Source organism: Boleophthalmus pectinirostris, unplaced genomic scaffold (genome assembly GCF_026225935.1).
Source record: "Boleophthalmus pectinirostris isolate CB_2022bp ecotype Guang Dong unplaced genomic scaffold, ASM2622593v1 HiC_scaffold_19, whole genome shotgun sequence".
NCBI classification, from domain to species: Eukaryota; Metazoa; Chordata; class Actinopteri; order Gobiiformes; family Gobiidae; genus Boleophthalmus; species Boleophthalmus pectinirostris.
This window is the reverse complement of record NW_026571140.1, coordinates 32,150,687-32,167,975: the sequence shown is the minus strand read 5'-3', so window position 1 is coordinate 32,167,975 and position 17,289 is coordinate 32,150,687. Positions and strand designations below refer to the sequence as shown.

At 36.7% G+C, this 17,289-nt stretch overlaps 1 protein-coding gene across 1 annotated transcript in view; it reads left to right on the top strand.

Annotated features, from left to right (window-relative positions):
* The window catches only part of fbn1 (fibrillin 1), a 194,972-nt gene that overhangs the window by 114,931 nt on the left and 62,752 nt on the right, over positions 1-17,289 (top strand). The window contains exons 29-32 of the mRNA XM_020938886.2: positions 193-318; positions 403-525; positions 5,090-5,215; positions 9,029-9,154. Coding sequence (XP_020794545.2) covers positions 193-318; positions 403-525; positions 5,090-5,215; positions 9,029-9,154 — 501 coding nt within the window. The remainder of the gene's footprint in view (positions 1-192; positions 319-402; positions 526-5,089; positions 5,216-9,028; positions 9,155-17,289) is intronic.

Here is a 17,289-nt window from a genome sequence, read left to right as displayed (position 1 = left end):
AATAAAACTACCTCAAAAAATAATGTAATACATAAATAAATACATAAATAATACAAACATTTTTAAGACAAATTCTTCTATAACTAATTGATTATTAGACTGGTTTCTCCCCAGTCCAAGCAAAACATTTGGGGTAGTTTGTGTTTTATTTAAAATAAAAACAAAACTCTTGAATGTCTTTTGTTTCCACAGATATAAACGAGTGTGAGTTGAGCGACAGACTTTGTAAACACGGACAGTGTGTGAACATGATCGGACGATACCAGTGCACCTGCGACACCGGATACAAGTCCACGGAAAACAGACTCGAGTGTGTGGGTAAGTCTACAGCAAATCCATATATTTTTACTTCATATAAATACATTCTGAACAATATTTTTTTAATCTTTGTTTTCTTCGCAGATATTGACGAGTGCACGATTGAAAACGGAGGCTGTGAGTCGTTCTGCACAAACTCGGAGGGGAGCTATGAATGCAGCTGTAACAGTGGATATGCCCTGATGCCCGACCTACGAAGCTGCACTGGTCAGTAAAGATTTCTCATGTAAATTACTAGATTGTTGTGAAGTTTTTTGTTTTTTTCTCCTAACTCATGAGAATCCATCTTGTACGGATTGTTTTATTATTGAAGGATGTAAGTTGGCTGCTGTCATTGGCTAAAACTCCACTGGCAAAATAACCGGGAGCCAGATTAGGCCGATTATGTTCAGATGATTAATATTAGAGGCGTTGTAAATGGTAAAATAATGTAATAAGAAAATAAATACAGTATTAAGAACTAGGAATTTATTTTACGTAAGAAATATTTATATTATAACTGTTGTGTTGGTTTTCACAAGGGGCTTTATAGAACCAAGCCCACAAAATCATATTATAATGCCCTTATTATTTAGTTAGTTTTAATTCATTCACATATATTTGAGTAATCTTCATTTTAAGGATGTCTCTAAAGGGCCTGTTTACACGAGAACGGTTGCGGGTAAAAACAACAAAATATTTTATCAGATGTGCATTTTGTTTAGACAGTGACAGCGTCTTTGGGGCTTAAAAACACAAAAATCTGAAACCACCCCCCAGAATGGAAAAGTTGAATACACTCCACCGTAGCGTTTCCGTCTACACTGCCCAAGATGCCCTGGTCAGATCTGCTCACGTCGCGTACATGTTTACATGACATACATACAGTACACAGAGACCTGGCATGCATACCCAATCGAATTCCACACACTTTTGTGTCACCGTATGCACTAGGGTGCATCATTTGCCCAACTTTTTGAAAAGTTTTTGAAAATCAATCTGTACCTAGTATAATTTTTTTACACTTGCCAAAGAAAACTTCCATGAGAAATTTCATGAAATTCTATTGATGTGTACTGGGTCCACCAAGCCTCTGAAGTTTAGTGCCTGTGGAAGCCTTAAATCTGAGCTGAAAAATCAGTTTTTCTTTAATAACATCCTTATCCTTTCTGGAAACTTGGATTTACCAAACCCTGAGCCGTACCTGCCATTGGGATGCTATGGGTGATGTCACACTCACTTACTCCACTTTTTTTATACAGTCTATGATCACTGCAGAAAGAGAACAAACTTTAAGTCTCTCATGAAATTATGAAGATAGAGATATAAATAGCAACATTTTTAAAGTTATTTGAGAAAAACAGAGCCTTATGGACACTGGTAGGATGGAACTAAAGAGGCTTGGTGGACCCAGTAGATCTTATTCAACTGAGCTAATATTCCACAGATTTTCTTTTAATTGGTATTGTCACATTTTAAAATTGGGTACAAGTTGAATTTCTGACACTGGGGCAAATGATGCACCCTAACATACACACAGATTTCATCCCGAAAGTGCTCGTCTAAATGCAGAATAAAAAGTGAAGACGCGACATCACTTTTGCATCTCCTGTTCAGACCGTCATCTTATAAATATAGCTTTAATAATTTATAGTATACGAATTTACTTGTCAAGCTGAATCTACTCAAATCAAGCAAAATGATCTTAATTTAAGTAATTTTAACTTGCCTAGGTATAGTTTTTTTCCCAGTGACACCAGAAAAGTAGTGCATCTTTAACACTGAAATACAAATGCTTTCTTCACTGTTAGCCATGTAGCTCCACACTGTAATAAAGTGTAGCCTGGACAGCCCTGTAATGCAGAACAACCGAGAATTATTGAGGGAAGATTCCTTGTTGACAGAGCGCTGGTCACATGATCTGCGTTCAAAGCCTGTTCCGAGACAATGCAGTCAGATTGGATTTACATTACATTACATTTAGAGACTGTAGATCACCGCTCGAGACGGATAGCTCCCCCTGATGAGACGAAAGAGTGTTGAAAAGTTGGACAGCTTATGTTTAGAGATGTTTTGAGCTGGTTTCATGTGGTTTTCGTTCCTGTAATTAGTGGAGACACATGAACAGACTCAGCGCTGAAGTGATTGTAGATTCACACACTACATGAGTTCACTTTGACATTTGCCTTTGTGCTTTGGTGATGTGTTGAGTTTACGGCATGTCCAAGGCATCTGCGTCTTGAGTCAACGGGGAGATTTAAGGACATTGTTTTGTAATGGGATAATGGATTTACCACAGCGGTTTATTGGACAAGATAGACATGTTTTCAGACAATACAAACAGTAAACAAACAATTCTGTAACAAAAATATGGTATTGTTGAAATATCAGTCAGGTTTTACATGAGATGAAAGTGTAGTAAAGCTAACAGACTCACACATGGCTGAGTGGTTTGCATTTTTGTCTTAAAGTTGAAATATTTTTTCAGTGAAGGGTACGCCATTTAGTTTTCTGTGTGAAGATGCTGTTGTTTTGGTTAGAATATTCCACAGTATGGTATTAAACCTGTCTATCGCCCTGGAGACAAGAAGATGGGAACCCAAGTTACAGGTTAGCAGGGGTGTAGTGGGCGTGGTACGCAGGGGTACACCGTCCACCCACTTCTCCTGACGTGAGATATAAAACAAATAACAAATATAAAATAGCCACAACTTAAATGTCAAACCGGAGCTTCGGTAATGGTGAAAACAAACTGCATAGAATCATGATATCTGCAGTACTGTCCTATATTGACCTGAGACATGAGAGACCAGGACTGAACCAGGACTAAAACAGGACTAAACCAGGACTAAAAACAGGTCTAAACCAGGAATGAGGGTTGGGATGAGCCTGGGGGTACACAGGCATAGACTATCGGGTGCCCGCAGGTGAAAGGACCGGCGCAGAGCTTCACGCCCGCAGCTGTTGCCCAATCGCACTTTGTGGACCCCCTGCTCCATGGGTTCTCTCTCTCTCTCTCAAATTCAAGATTAGTCCTGGTTCAGTCCAGATTAAGCTCTGGTTCAGTCCTGTTTTAATCCTGGTTTAGTCCTAGTTTAATCCTATTTTAGTTCTGGTTTAATCCTGGTTTAGTCCTGGTTCAGTCCTGGTTTATTCCTGGTTTAACCCTGGTTCAGTCCTGGTTTAGTCCTGGTTTATTCCTGGTTTAGTTCTGATTTAGACCTGGTTTAGTCCTGGTTTAGTCCTGGTTTATTCCTGGTTTAGTTCTGATTTAGGCCTGGTTTAGTCCTGGTTTAGTCCTGGTTTATTCCTGGTTTAATCCTAGTTCAGTCCTGGTTTAGTCCTGGTTTAGACTTTGTTTAATCTTGGTTCAGTCTTGGGTTCAATCCTGGTTTAGCCCTGTTTTAGTCCTGGTTTAGTCGTGGTTTAGTCCTGGTTTAGTCCTGGTTCAGTCACTTAAAAAATCCCCACTACACCACTGTAGGTTAGATCTATGGTGAGGTGACCCCTCTCACTGTAAGAAAGCACGTTTTTCTTTTCTTTTCTTTTTTTGAGCAGTTATAAACCCAGAGATGAAAAAAAAAAAGCTAAATAGATTAATTTAATGCCATACTGTGTAACATTGCAGGCAACATAATATAATCAGAGAAGCAGCTAGCAGATCCTACTACAAAGTAACATTGTGCACTTTTAAAGGAAGATGTACGGAGTTTGCCAGAATTGGGCAGGAGCTGTACCTGATTTTTATTGCTGTGAAATGTGAAAATTAGATCTAGTTTATTTTAAACTGTTTGTAACACTCCAAAAGTATTCCTCCCTTTCCTAATGCATTCCTAGCATCGTAATTATTCACCGCTATGAGTCTTTAAGTGCATTTCACAACTTCAGAGGCAAGAGCACTGTTAAAAACATCTCTTTAATTAGATGCAGACTGCACACAGTGGTCTAATTTTGACCCGTAAAGCTGCTTTTACAGTATGTGCTGGGGAAAGACATTTTATTTGATTGCATAATAGAAATAGATAATAGTCCATTTTACATGGATTTAATGGATTCTCATAAAAACTTAGTAAAAAAAAAAGACAAGCATATGCCTGTCAGTGTCTCCACCTCCTAAACTGATTGCATGTACCGTATTTTTCGGACTATAAGGTGCACTGGATTATAAAGCGCAATATCAATAATGTTGAAATCTCTCGTCTATTTTCATACACAAGGTGCACCTGGTGACACTTGAGACTAATACTTTAGCCCAGGCATCCACAATCCTTTGGCAGATTGTGATGTAACTCACCCAGCGTTGCGTCCCTGTCTTGGTGAATGTGTATTATGAATGTGAATGTGGTTGAATAAACCACATAGCTATTTTGCATAAACTATAAGCACTGAAAAAACTGCGATTCTGACAGATTTTTGAGCACCATGTACCACAGAAAATCGGTTCAAGGTCAGTAAGCACAACCAGAATTAATACATAAGAAGCACCGGATTATGAGGCGCACTGTTGATTTTAAGTGCCTTAAAGTCCGAAAAATACAGTATATTCATTTTATTTGCACCAGTGTGATGAGAATATGATTTCATTTTCTTATTAATCCAACAAATAAAATGATGCTGAGTAAAAAGCAATTACACCTGAAAAAGTGATCTAGAAAGGTTACTGTAAGATAACTTTTCCTTACACCACACTTGATGTCAGCTCTATTCTATAAGTTTGACGCTATAAATTGTTCTTTCATTTTTCTTCTCATGTTATAACCTTTCTAACTTTAATTGTGCTCTCCTTGTGCAGACATTGATGAGTGTGAGGACAGCCCGGACATCTGTGACGGAGGCCAGTGCTCCAACACTCCAGGAACCTTCCAGTGTCTCTGCTTCGATGGCTTCATGGCCTCTGAGGACATGAAGAGCTGCCTGGGTAAACCTCATTCAGTCTATTCAACTTTATTTTACATTTTTATTGCAATTTTCTGTATAAAAGAAAAGCATAAAACCATTCTTGACACTTAGCAAATCAATGATGAACTGTTTAGGAGGAGATCTGTGATATGAGGTTAGTGGAACTTTGGTCCCTCTGTGTTTTCCAAAGATAATTTCACAATACAACACCCCAAGTACTACAATGGTTTATTATAACCAGCAGCCAAGAGCACTGGTAAACCAAACAACATAATGGTGGTGAGTAACCCAAGAAATGACTCAGAGAAAGAGGTGACTCAGATCTTAGTGTTCATGAGAAAAATAAATATTAAAAGTTGCTGTTGATTTACAGCATATGAGGCGCTGAGAGAGACCGAAAGGAATCTGTGACATTTACAAGTTGCTCCAAAACAAAAACATGTCAACAGTGAAGTACAAGCTCTGAAAGGGCTCTTAAGACTTTATTTCTGTAACTTAGACACACTGTTTATACAGTAATTGTGAAATTTATACACATTTTAAGCAGTTTGAGATAGTGTTAAACTTTTATTGTATTCTGAATACTTAGAATACTTTCAGATTGAGTTGCAAAGGAATACATCATGTTATTTGATTATGTAGGCCTAATTTAGGCTTAATCAGTGAGAAAAACAGAAACACTGCTCTTGTTCAGATGGAAAAATTTGCGATTTTTCCATTTTTCCTCTATTTAGTGATAGTAGTAGTAGTACTTTATAGGGTCATTTTGCAGCACTACAAAATAAAGCAAAACAAAACATAGACTACAAACCCATGGATCGTGACTGAAAGAGTTTAGGCTGACGTAAAAAGTACTTAAAATGCCTAACTCTTTTAAACAATGACAGAATTCCAAGAAAGAAAAGCAGCGTATGAACAGCCTGTTTGCATTTGCATAGTTTAGGGACCACATATTAATCGCTAACTAAGTGGTAATTGATATGAATCCGTGTATCATTCGTTAATTCGTTATATAAAATAAATATATAAAAACAAAAATAAGAACAGGAAAAAACAACAGTTTTCTTCATTATTTGTCTCCAAAACCAAAATGAAAAAAAAAAGGGATAACAATTCGTTTTTAATTTTTCGATTTTGTGTTTAAAGGAAAAAACTTTTCCCGTTCCGATGACTTTAACTGCAATGCCGGACTGAACCAGGACTAAAACAGGACTAAACCTGGTCTAAACCAGCTCTAAACCAGTCTCAGTCCCGCTCTCAGTCCTGGTCCTGGTCCTGGTCCTGGTCCGGTCCCGGTCTCAGTGTTGGCCCAGACGTGCACCCTTGTAGACTGTCGGATGATCAGGAAACCGGAACCAGACTGGGACCAGACTGGGAGACCTGGTTTAGTCCTGGTTCAATTCTAGTTTAGACCTGTCAGTCCTGTTTTAGACCTGTTTCAGTCCTGGTTCAGTCCATATGCGGCGCAAAAGTCCGGCATCGCAGTCACGCAAGTCACGGAAACAGGATACAGCCTTTATCCATTTTTTCCATTATTCATTTAAACACAAAACTGAAAAATAAAAAAACGATTCATTATCCATTTTTTCAGTTTGGTTTAGGAGACAAATAATGAAGAAAATTGTTGTTTTGTCGCTTTCTTATTTTTGGTTTCATATTGAAAAACGAATTAACAAATGATACTCTTATTGATATACTAAGTAGCTGTTTCTTAGCTATTAGTTGGTATTAATCAAATACTTAATTAATGTTTATTAAGATTTCAGTGTATGCACAAAAACATCTATTGTAATGCCCACTACTTTAATGGAAAGAAAATACTTAACTGGTCAGTACTCTCAAAATGTGGCCTTAGACAAAAATGCATTGAAAATACTTTATAAATACTAAAAAAGATGTAATTAAGCATGTATTATGCATTTTACTGTTAACTAGCTGTTAATATGTGGTCCCTTATCTAAAGTGTTACCACAATTTCATAGAATTTGATAGAAAACGCTTAATAAACGGTGAAACGCTCATGAAGCAGTTTTTAATACGATGTCACCTTTTTACATTATTATTATAATGCAACTCAATGTAAAAGTATTAGTAGTAGTAGTAAGTATTCAGAACACAGTACATATTGTAAAGGTCTAAACTATAGGTACATTTCAGTAAAAAGACAGGATGTTTTTTTCTTTACAAACTAGTTATAGTTTACAAACGACATTCTATCACTAAATAATTGCAGTATTCGTGAAGCTTAGACAATTGCAATAAGCCTAGATTGGAACCTGGATGACTTCAGATTGTATTTTCGATCTGATTGCGATAAGGCAGAAGAGACTACTTTTGGTTACCGGGCAGAGCAGACCCAGAAATAGGACTATAAATACACCATTCCAGGACATAATAAGGTTTAAACCAGCAGTAAGGCACAACTTAACCAGCTCTAATCAGTGGAATAAACAAGAGATCTGAAAACTGTTCTTCCAAATAAAATATCTCACATCTGCTGTTTATGCCTTTAGCGGATCTGTTATTCCGTGGTCGTTTTTATGTGGATTCTATTAGCCAGATTTGACTGTTTGTAAAATCAGAGCTAATTGCTATGATGGATTTTTCCCAATAAAAACACAAAGCATCTATTATTTCACGTGTTTAAGCAGCCAATACTCAGAAACAAGGAAAAGTTTGGTCTACACAAAGTACATTATGTTGGCAAATTATTTGTTCAGGCCTGGTTACTTTTCTTTTGTAATTAAACCAATTTCAACTTCTACACTGTTAGATATTTGGATAACGGACAAGTAATGCTTATCACTATTGATTATTGATACACTGCAGTGACATAATAATGGGGGTTTTCTAAATGTTTCTCTGTTGGTGGGATGTTTAGCAGTTACCATGGCAAACACAGATTAGCTAACACAGACAAAAAAAGATTAATAATGGTCTGAAAACTTGAGAAACAATACAAAATAGATTTAACCAACATGTTTTCAGGAACCTGTGATCAAAACGAGCATTCATGTTCCTGTTGAGGAGTTGAACTTTCAACAAAAATCTGAGAAAAACAGCACGTGACTGGAATTATATGTGTGAGAGACTTGTTTAACCTCAACTAAGTCAGCTCTTTTGGTCAGATTGTGTTAAAATAAAGCTCAGGTTAAGTCTAACTTGTGTAAAAGAGCTTTTAACAGAGCAGTGCTTTCAGTTAGCGTCACTCCCCCAGGGAACATTGACGACATCAGCTGCAAAGTATCAATAGTAGGGGTGTAACAATAACCAAAATATCGTGATATTGCATCGTCAAAAGTCTCTCAATAATATCGTGGGCCATCACAATATATTGAATCACAAGTTTCTTTGCTTTAATTCATTGTTATGGTGCAGCAATAGTTAAAAAAACAGAGGGAACTACATCGACCATGATCCTTTGCTCCGTTTTGGTGCAAACTTCATGAAGAAATAGCAGTTCTAAGCACTTTAAATTTTAGTTCTTTTATTTAAGTCTTGTCGAGGCATTTTAAGAGGATAAAGTAGCATATTCAGAAATTTAGCTCCACAAAATATCGCTATAAATATCGTACCATAAGAGTTGGATATCGTTACATCCCTAATCAATAGTAAAAGATGTTTTCATTTGTCCAGATGACTTAACCACTATTTGGCCGTGGATCCTGCTTGGGAATCTGAAGAATTAGGCTGTATAAGAAATATGAAACACAAAATTAAATGGACCAAAACCAAGTATGAGGTTACACGAGGGAACATCACTCCATACCACAGCTGTACGTTGTGTGCACTACATTCATATATTATTCTCTTGTTTTGTTGATGTGTCCAGATGTGAATGAGTGCGAGCTGAATCCCAACATCTGTCTGAGCGGAAACTGTGAGAACACCAAAGGCTCCTTCATCTGCCACTGTGAAATGGGCTACTCCGTCCGCAAAGGCTCCACTGGGTGCACAGGTGAGACTTGAACCTGTACTCTTATCGCTTGACGTCTTATTCTTCTCAAATGGAAGTCTCCTGCTCCACTCACAGTCCATGCCTCGATTAGAGACATTCTACATTTTGTCAACATGGAAAAAGTAAGATGTACACTTGGGAAAACCTTTATGAAAACCTGGAATCCTTTTTAAAATTTTATTTTATTGAATCTGTTCATTTTTCCCTCAGTTCCAGAAAGATTTTGACACTACTTACTGATCGATTTCTGTTTCCCTCTTTCTTCTCCAGTCATGTTTACTGTGACTAGGTGATCTGGTAGTTGTTTTTGACTTTTTGTGTGTTTGTGTGTGCTTTCCTCAGCTCTATGTCTTTTTACAACTAAATTATCCCAACGGTGCTTATACTTGGAAAAACGTTAATAAATTAAGTTATTGAAAAAGAGAGAGAGAGAGATTTGAACTCTAGATCGCCAATTGATCAATCAAGTTCATGTCTCACAACTAAGACTCTATTCCTCTTATTTGCTCAATTCATTCTGTTTATGTAAGAAAGTTGTTCAAATACAGATAAACTGTCGCTATTCCTCATAACCAATCAATCAATCACAGTGAAGTGTGAAGTCCCAGAAGAAGCATGTAGCTTTAAAGGTCCAATATTGCACAAAATTTACTCTTGTGAGCTTTTTGTCATGTTAGAACATTGTTATCTCATGAAAAACAGACCTGGAGTTGTTTTGTTTCATTCACACATGTTTGAGTAAACTTTTAATTGCTAGTGTGTCTACATCTCCAAAGCTCAAAATGCTCTGCTCCAACTTGTGATGTCATGTAGTGGTAGTTTCAAGTTAACAGCTCCTTTTTACCTTTTAGCTCAGTGGAGATTGGCAATTCCAGAGCTGAAATTATCCAAATTATTCCAGTGAAGGTGTATGGAGGTTTAAAACCAAATGGAGCACTTCCTGTATTGCCACATAACATCACAAGGTTGAATAAAGTGTTTTCCATTTGACAGGGTTCCTACAGTCATGGGAATCTTGGAAAAGTCCTGGAAATTGAAAATGTAATTTGCCAGGCCTGGAAAAGTCATGGAATTTTGTAAATTTAATGAATGTTTTGGAAAAGTCATGGAATTTTCTTCCGTTCTGTTAAGTTATCACTGTGCTTTTATGATTTCTTCTGAACGTATGTGCCCTGTTGAAAGAGACGACAATAAATGCACTGACAGTATTTTGAATGTAAAAAACTATAATACCAACCCATAAGGTCAGTGGAAAGGGTTAACATTTCATATTTAGCCCTAAAAGTATGCTCAATTCTAAACATGTAGGATGACGTAAAGTGGAAAACTCATGGAAAAGTTTTGAAATTTTATCAGTGAAAAACCCTTGTGGGAAACTTTGTTTGAGAGAAGAACTTGAAACACATGAATGAAACAAAACACAACTCCTGTATGTTTGTGATGAGAAAACAACATTATAACATGGATCAGAAAATAGTGTAATATGGGACCTTTAATCTAAACTTTTCAATAAACTATTTTGCAAACTGAAACATTAGCAGAAAGTGTTGGGAAACGATGAAAAATATAAAGCTTCTAATGTTGCAACAAACTTCGATTCCTCAGAAGCTCTTGTGGAATTAGTCACCGTTTCCTTTTTGCTGAACAGAAACACACTTAAACATAATTGACGAAAACAGCAGCGGGAGCAGCAGAAGCGGAGGCCATGATGTCACTGTATCCTCTGTCAAACTAATGCATCTCTGTGCTGGAGTCTGTTTGGAGTCTTGAGTTCACTGAGGTCAGATAAACATGACGCGATGGCTGGAACAGGACCCAACACGTCACTACCTGTGCGGCCAAAACACATCATTAATTGGTGTCTGGTCAGGAAAAGAATAAAAAAAGTTTCAGATAGTATTTTGAGATAAGCTGTTCTTGTAAACACCGAAATTTTACGGTTTGAAATAGTTTTGAGTGCGAACTGTGGGCCAACTGGACGGGACCCATTAGTTCTTGCAATGGGAGCATTTGCATTTGTCGTATTTATTCACTATGTTTGTAGCGTAGACTGTATAAATAAAGAAGTGGACAAAGGGAGCTCCAGTCAAATGAAGCTCACGAGGCTAGCAGTTATAGGAGATAATTTGGAGTCAAGTTACGTATTAGAAACTTACGGACAAAATAGTGAAATGAAAACACCAGGATCATGTAATGTGGGTTAATACGAACATTTTAAGACCAAATGATGAGGCTCACTGCTGCAGTTACAGAGAGAGGGGAAAAAATATTATTATGAATATTGAAATCACAATAATTTTTTTGTTATCGATGCATTTATTCAGCATCAACAACAAAAAACTACAAAAGGACATTTTGTTATTGATAATTTATGACAAATATTCAAATACAAAATAAATATAGGGCACAAATATGTACCTTAGAGCTGTTTTACGATGTATAAAACATAAAATAAATTAAATATACTTTGAACATTAAATAAGACATAGAAAAACATAAATGTATTCAAAACAAACTATATATCCAGCTGTTCTACAATCTCTATATGTAAAAAATAAAATAAGCTTTGTTAAGCTTTACTCATTTCAACTTGATTGTATGAGTTTGGAGATTGTTTGAGACACAAATCGAAATCGCGATCAAAATCCAATTAATTGCACACCCTTAGAGAGGAGTGACAATTTTTCAATATAAAGTCAATTGGAGATTGAGTCGATGAAGCCTTATCAAAAACCTCCTCAAAAACATACCTAGAGTTGTGTTTTGTTTCATTCACACATGTCTGAGTAATGCTGTCCACATCTCCAAAGCTCAAAATGCTCTGTTTCACCTTGTGATGTCATGAAATGCTGTTTTTCAAGTTAACAGATACTTTTTACCTTTAGTTCTGTAGAGATTGTCAGTTCCAAAGCTAAAAACATCCAAATGAATTTAGTCAAGGTGTACAGAGTTTAAAAACACAGTGGAGCACTTCCTGTATTACCACATGACGTCACAAGAAGAAGTCAGCCTAAATATGCAGGATTCATGTGAATGAGACACAACACAACTCCAGGTATGTTTTTGATGAGGAAACAACATTATAACAGATCAGAGTGTGAAATGGGCCCTTTAATATAGTGACATTGTAGTTTTGAGTGGTGACAATTATGTAGAATATTAAGTGTTCATAGCAACAGTAACAGAGGTGACGCTACCATTAGGCAAAAGTAGGCAGCTGTCTAGGGCCCCCAAACCTGTAGGGGCCCCCAACCAGCTGCCCTCAGTGTCACTAATGGCCAAGGCCTCAGGAGCTATTTGATTTTGACATTAAATTAGAGTAGTTTACTTTTAAACACTAATCATAAGAAAAATAATAATAATCATAGCTAATGGATGTAAACAAAAATATAATTGTACTAGTAAAAAACTAAAACTACTTTCAGCTCTGGTTATCTAGTAATCTACCTAACTAATTAGACAAGTTTCCAATAAACCATAATTAAAATAAATAGAGATGTGCATGTCTCAAGAAAAATTAGGAAACACAGACAATAAATTAAAAAAACAAAAACCGTGCATTAAAGTGAGGGCCCTGAACTCAAGTTCAAATAGGGCCCTCAAATTGCTAACTCCTCCACTGAGTATTAGTGGTAAATCCGTAGTTACCACAACACATTTCATGAAGTATTTATCTCAATTAGTGTAGCCAGACATTGGAAGTAATTTGGGAAGTTCATTTGGGATCTTGTCTGTCCTGTAATGTTAATTTCCTCTTAGCGTCACTCGCACACTCACTCACTCTCATTCAAATCCCATTAAACCTCGCATACAGTTTATTTCTTGTTTTTGGAGAGCCTGAGTCTGCTCAAGATCTGATTCACAGCCCTGGTATTTGAACTCTGAATACCGAAGAATCAGAACGCTAATTCTTGTCAGACAGGCAGGATGTCCACTTACGATCCAGAGAGAACAAAACATGTCCCTCTTTGGAAAAGCCTTCAGCGCGTTCACGTGAAAAATGTAGATATTATTTGTCACCAGGAAATGGGTTTATGAGATTGTGTTGGTATGCGCATTTGCTACTTCCCCATGTGTGTTAAAGACAGATTTACTCCAGCTGTTCAGAAAATGTACAGTGATTTTTTATATTGATGCAATCCAAAACCATGTCAAATCAGATGTGGAATTGCAAAGTAAAGCATAAATGCTTACATGTTTCACATATGTAGCCCCCAAAGCTTTCTCATACTGGCCCCTATGGAACAGCAACAGACAATAAAAAGTATGGAACAGCTTAGTATTACCTCAAACAGGTCCTGGACAGAGTTGGACCATTATGTGTAGAGTTTGCATGTTTTTCATTTCTCAGAATGAGTTTCGTCCGGCTATTTAAGTACCAAATTTATTTATAAAGCTTTTTTTTTTTAAAAGATACAGGGTTCCCACAGTCATGGAAAGTGAAAATGTCATTTGCCAGACCTGGAAAAGTCATGGAGTTTTGTAAATTGAATGAAAGTTTTGGAAAAGTCATGGTCATTTTAGTCATTTTAGTATCTCTTTCACGCAGCTACAGCATTCTGTTAAATTATCATTAGGCTACTATGATTATTTCTGAAGGTATGTGCCTTTTGTTTGAAAGAGATGACAATAAATGCACTAACAGTATTTTGAATGTTAAAAAACTATAAAACAAAACCATAAGGTGAGTGGAAATGTTAACATTTCATATTTAGCCCGAAAAGTATGATCAATTCTACACATGTAGGTGCCGTAAAGTCATGGAAAATTCACTTTAAGTCATTAAAAAGTTTTGGAAAAGAAAAAAGGAAAAGAGTGGGAACCCTGAATATAATACAAACTATTAAAAAATAATAAGACAGAAGATACTCAAGTTAATTAACAACAAGTAATCTACACCTCATCTGTTAAAAGTATGGATTTAAATTTGCATAATAGGCTTCTGCTTCTGCTCAAGATCTGGAGGTGGGTCCTTTTTGACTCTGCACTGTGGTTACTTCTGACATGTTGCCCCCAGTGATATTGAAGGATGGATCAAATGCAGAGGACAAATTTCCCTATGCATCCCATAACCTGAACCATCCAAAAATTCCTATTAACTGCACTAGAGCTGTGATTCTCAACATTTTTCAGTTGCAATTCCCAAACACAAAAAATAAACTACCAGCAAAATGATAAAATAGCCTTATGTCAAATTTCTGATTACTTAGTTAATTACTACTTCGACGTATCGTTCAATTCAGATAGAACAATCATTTCTGGGGGCCAGTATTTATTGTGGCTACTTTTTCTAATTACCAGTGGGAAACTTTTTGTTATTTTTATGTTTTATTTGAGCTGTTGATGGTTAAATAAATGTCTATGACTCATTATAGACACAAACTAACTACTAAGTGTTTCGTTTCACTATTTATTTTTGCAGTTTGTGTTTTTATATTATTCAGTTAGAATATTCTGGGGGGCATAATTCTGCTTTTTGGTTATTCTGTCAGTGGCATAAATTAGTTTTGTTATTATCATTAATCATCTGTATCTTCTTCAGTGATATATTGTATCTCAAAATTATGTTATTATTATTATTGTTATTATGAAAAACCGAGACGTAGGGCAAGATATAAATGACCTTGGGGGCTTAATAATTGGAATCTTCATTTACTACTGCAAGCTTTCTGCAAAAAGATGTTCCCCATATTAGTCGGGTACCTCCTGAAATTGTTTCACGACCCCAATTTCTGGAATGAACTGGGTCTTTTGGGATTGGAAAATATCCAGACAAGACAGAGTTACCTACAACCCCGCCAATGTAATCAAAAGCACTATTAGAGACACTGGGCAGTGTAAATCGTCTGCCAGTTTGTTTGTTTTTTTGTTTCATCTCTCCTCCTTCGTCTGTCCCATCTTGAGTCCGTCTCCTGACACCAGCTGTAACCACGGACACTCTCCTCGCATGCGACCAGTTTATTTGCATTTCCCCTTGACTTTTTATGTTTGTCTCCTAATCAGAGGGCTTAAGAAATGAGCTCAGAGTCTGCCTGTAATCCACGTGCGTTCATTTGCTCACAGTCTCATATTAACCTCCTGATCAAATGTCTCGAAAGGAAAGCCGTAAACCAACGTCTTATCTGTAATTCAGTTTAAATCACCACCTTCTCACAGACAGCAGGGGGAGGGCAGGGGGAGGGCGTATCTACTGCAATAAATCACAATTACTGGATAAACACATCAACAGTTGGACTACCACAGTGGAAAAAGATGTTCTATCATTTCAGCACCTCAAGTCACACAGACACCATCACACGAGGAATGAAAAGCCAAAATACTTCTCAAATTAGTAGGAACGGGGCAAGATCACATTCCACAAAATCTCAGGAGATAAAACTGCAAACAAGAGTGTACACACATGAGGAAATCTTTCAAGCATAGACATAAATTTCAAGCATAGAATGTACAGATGGACATAGCTAACCTGCCAATGCGTTCCAAATCGGAAGTGAGCATGGGGGGCGCTTCCAGCTCCATCGATTTTGACTCCAATTCACTTTACATTCTCACGCTTCTCTCTGTAACAGCTGCTGTGAGCCTCATCATTTTAAATGTAAATGTTCGAATTAACCCACTCTACATGATCCTGGTGTTTTTATTTCAGTAATTTGTCTGTAAATAAATATGGAACTCAGCTCCAAATATGCTGCAAGCCTCATGAACTTCATTTGACTGATGCTGAATGCTATATTGATTGACTGTCACAGGTATATTCTGACATTATTTCACAGACAATCATGTTTATCATACACAGACCAAAAAGGAGTAGGCTGAAGCTTGAGCTTGTTATGCCTTTGCCCTTTATTCTTTTGTCAGAGCATCATCTTTGACACCAGTTCATCTTCATAAATACAGCAAGAGGAAACCAACAAATCAGTAACAGTACAGCAAAATACTACAGCACAAACTTAAGTATCATAATTAATGTATCTGCCCAGAGTTAAACATTTAAACTTCTTTATAAAATGGAAGAGAGTGGTGGACAATTTTAGGTTTTCTGTACAGTTGTTGCAGAGGTCCACCCCTTTAACAGATATACACAATTTCATAATGTTTGTTTTGATTTTCTTTTTGATAAACATGGCCGTACCCCTGAGCGCATATTGGCTATTTCGGATTTTGAACATATTCTGTAATGATCTTCCAAGTGGTAAAGGTCGACTAAATTGTAAAATTTGGAGTTGTAAGGTTTATAAATAATCCATTGGTTGGTTCATTGTAAGTTGATAATGTGATTGCGATTTTTGCTTTTTTTTGCAAAGTAAAGATTGGATTTGTATTAGTCTTATATGTATTGCCCCAGATCTCAGTACAGTAGGTTATGTAGGGCAATGCTATGGGTGACGTCACACTCACTTTATAGAGTCTATGGTTTAAAGCTACCATTTGTTCATTGTTTCACACTAGTAGATGGCAGATGTGAAACCTGTCACCCCTCTCTTCCCACCTGGCTTTTGTTCAGACTCACCTGTGGTCCCTGGTCTTCTTCTGTCAGACCAAAGTGCGCACATTATCAGACTGCAGTAACATAGACAGAATCTAGTGGTGATATGTGAGATACAACAGGGGCCGGTTTGCCAGTCTAATTACAGATGGAAGCTTTAAATGTGGATTGGGCAAAAATGATGAGTCATATTTCTTGAGAAGCTGGTGTTCCGAGGCAAGGCAAGTTTATTTGTACAGCACAATTCTTACACAAAGTAATTCAAAGTACTTTACAGAATAAGAAATACATTAAAATCACAATACAAACAGATCAAAACATAATTAATCATCATAAATTTAAAAAGAGAAAATGTCACGGTAGCATTCAAATTGTAATGTAATAAAAAAAAATAAATACAAATTGTGTTGCAACTGAGTATTATAAATTGGGTTAAAATGTGTCTTCGCAGCATTGAAGGTTGAGTCAAATGCAGAGGTCAAATAAGGGAACTACTAAACCTTTAAAAACCTTTATGATGTTATTTGATGTAATTCTGACTAAACTAAAATACCAAATGCTTCCCAGAAAATCCCTTTTAATGTCACAAAAGGTTGCTTTTGTCATAGTCCTTCATTTTAATAGCCGATATTTCCTCCCACTGGATTTT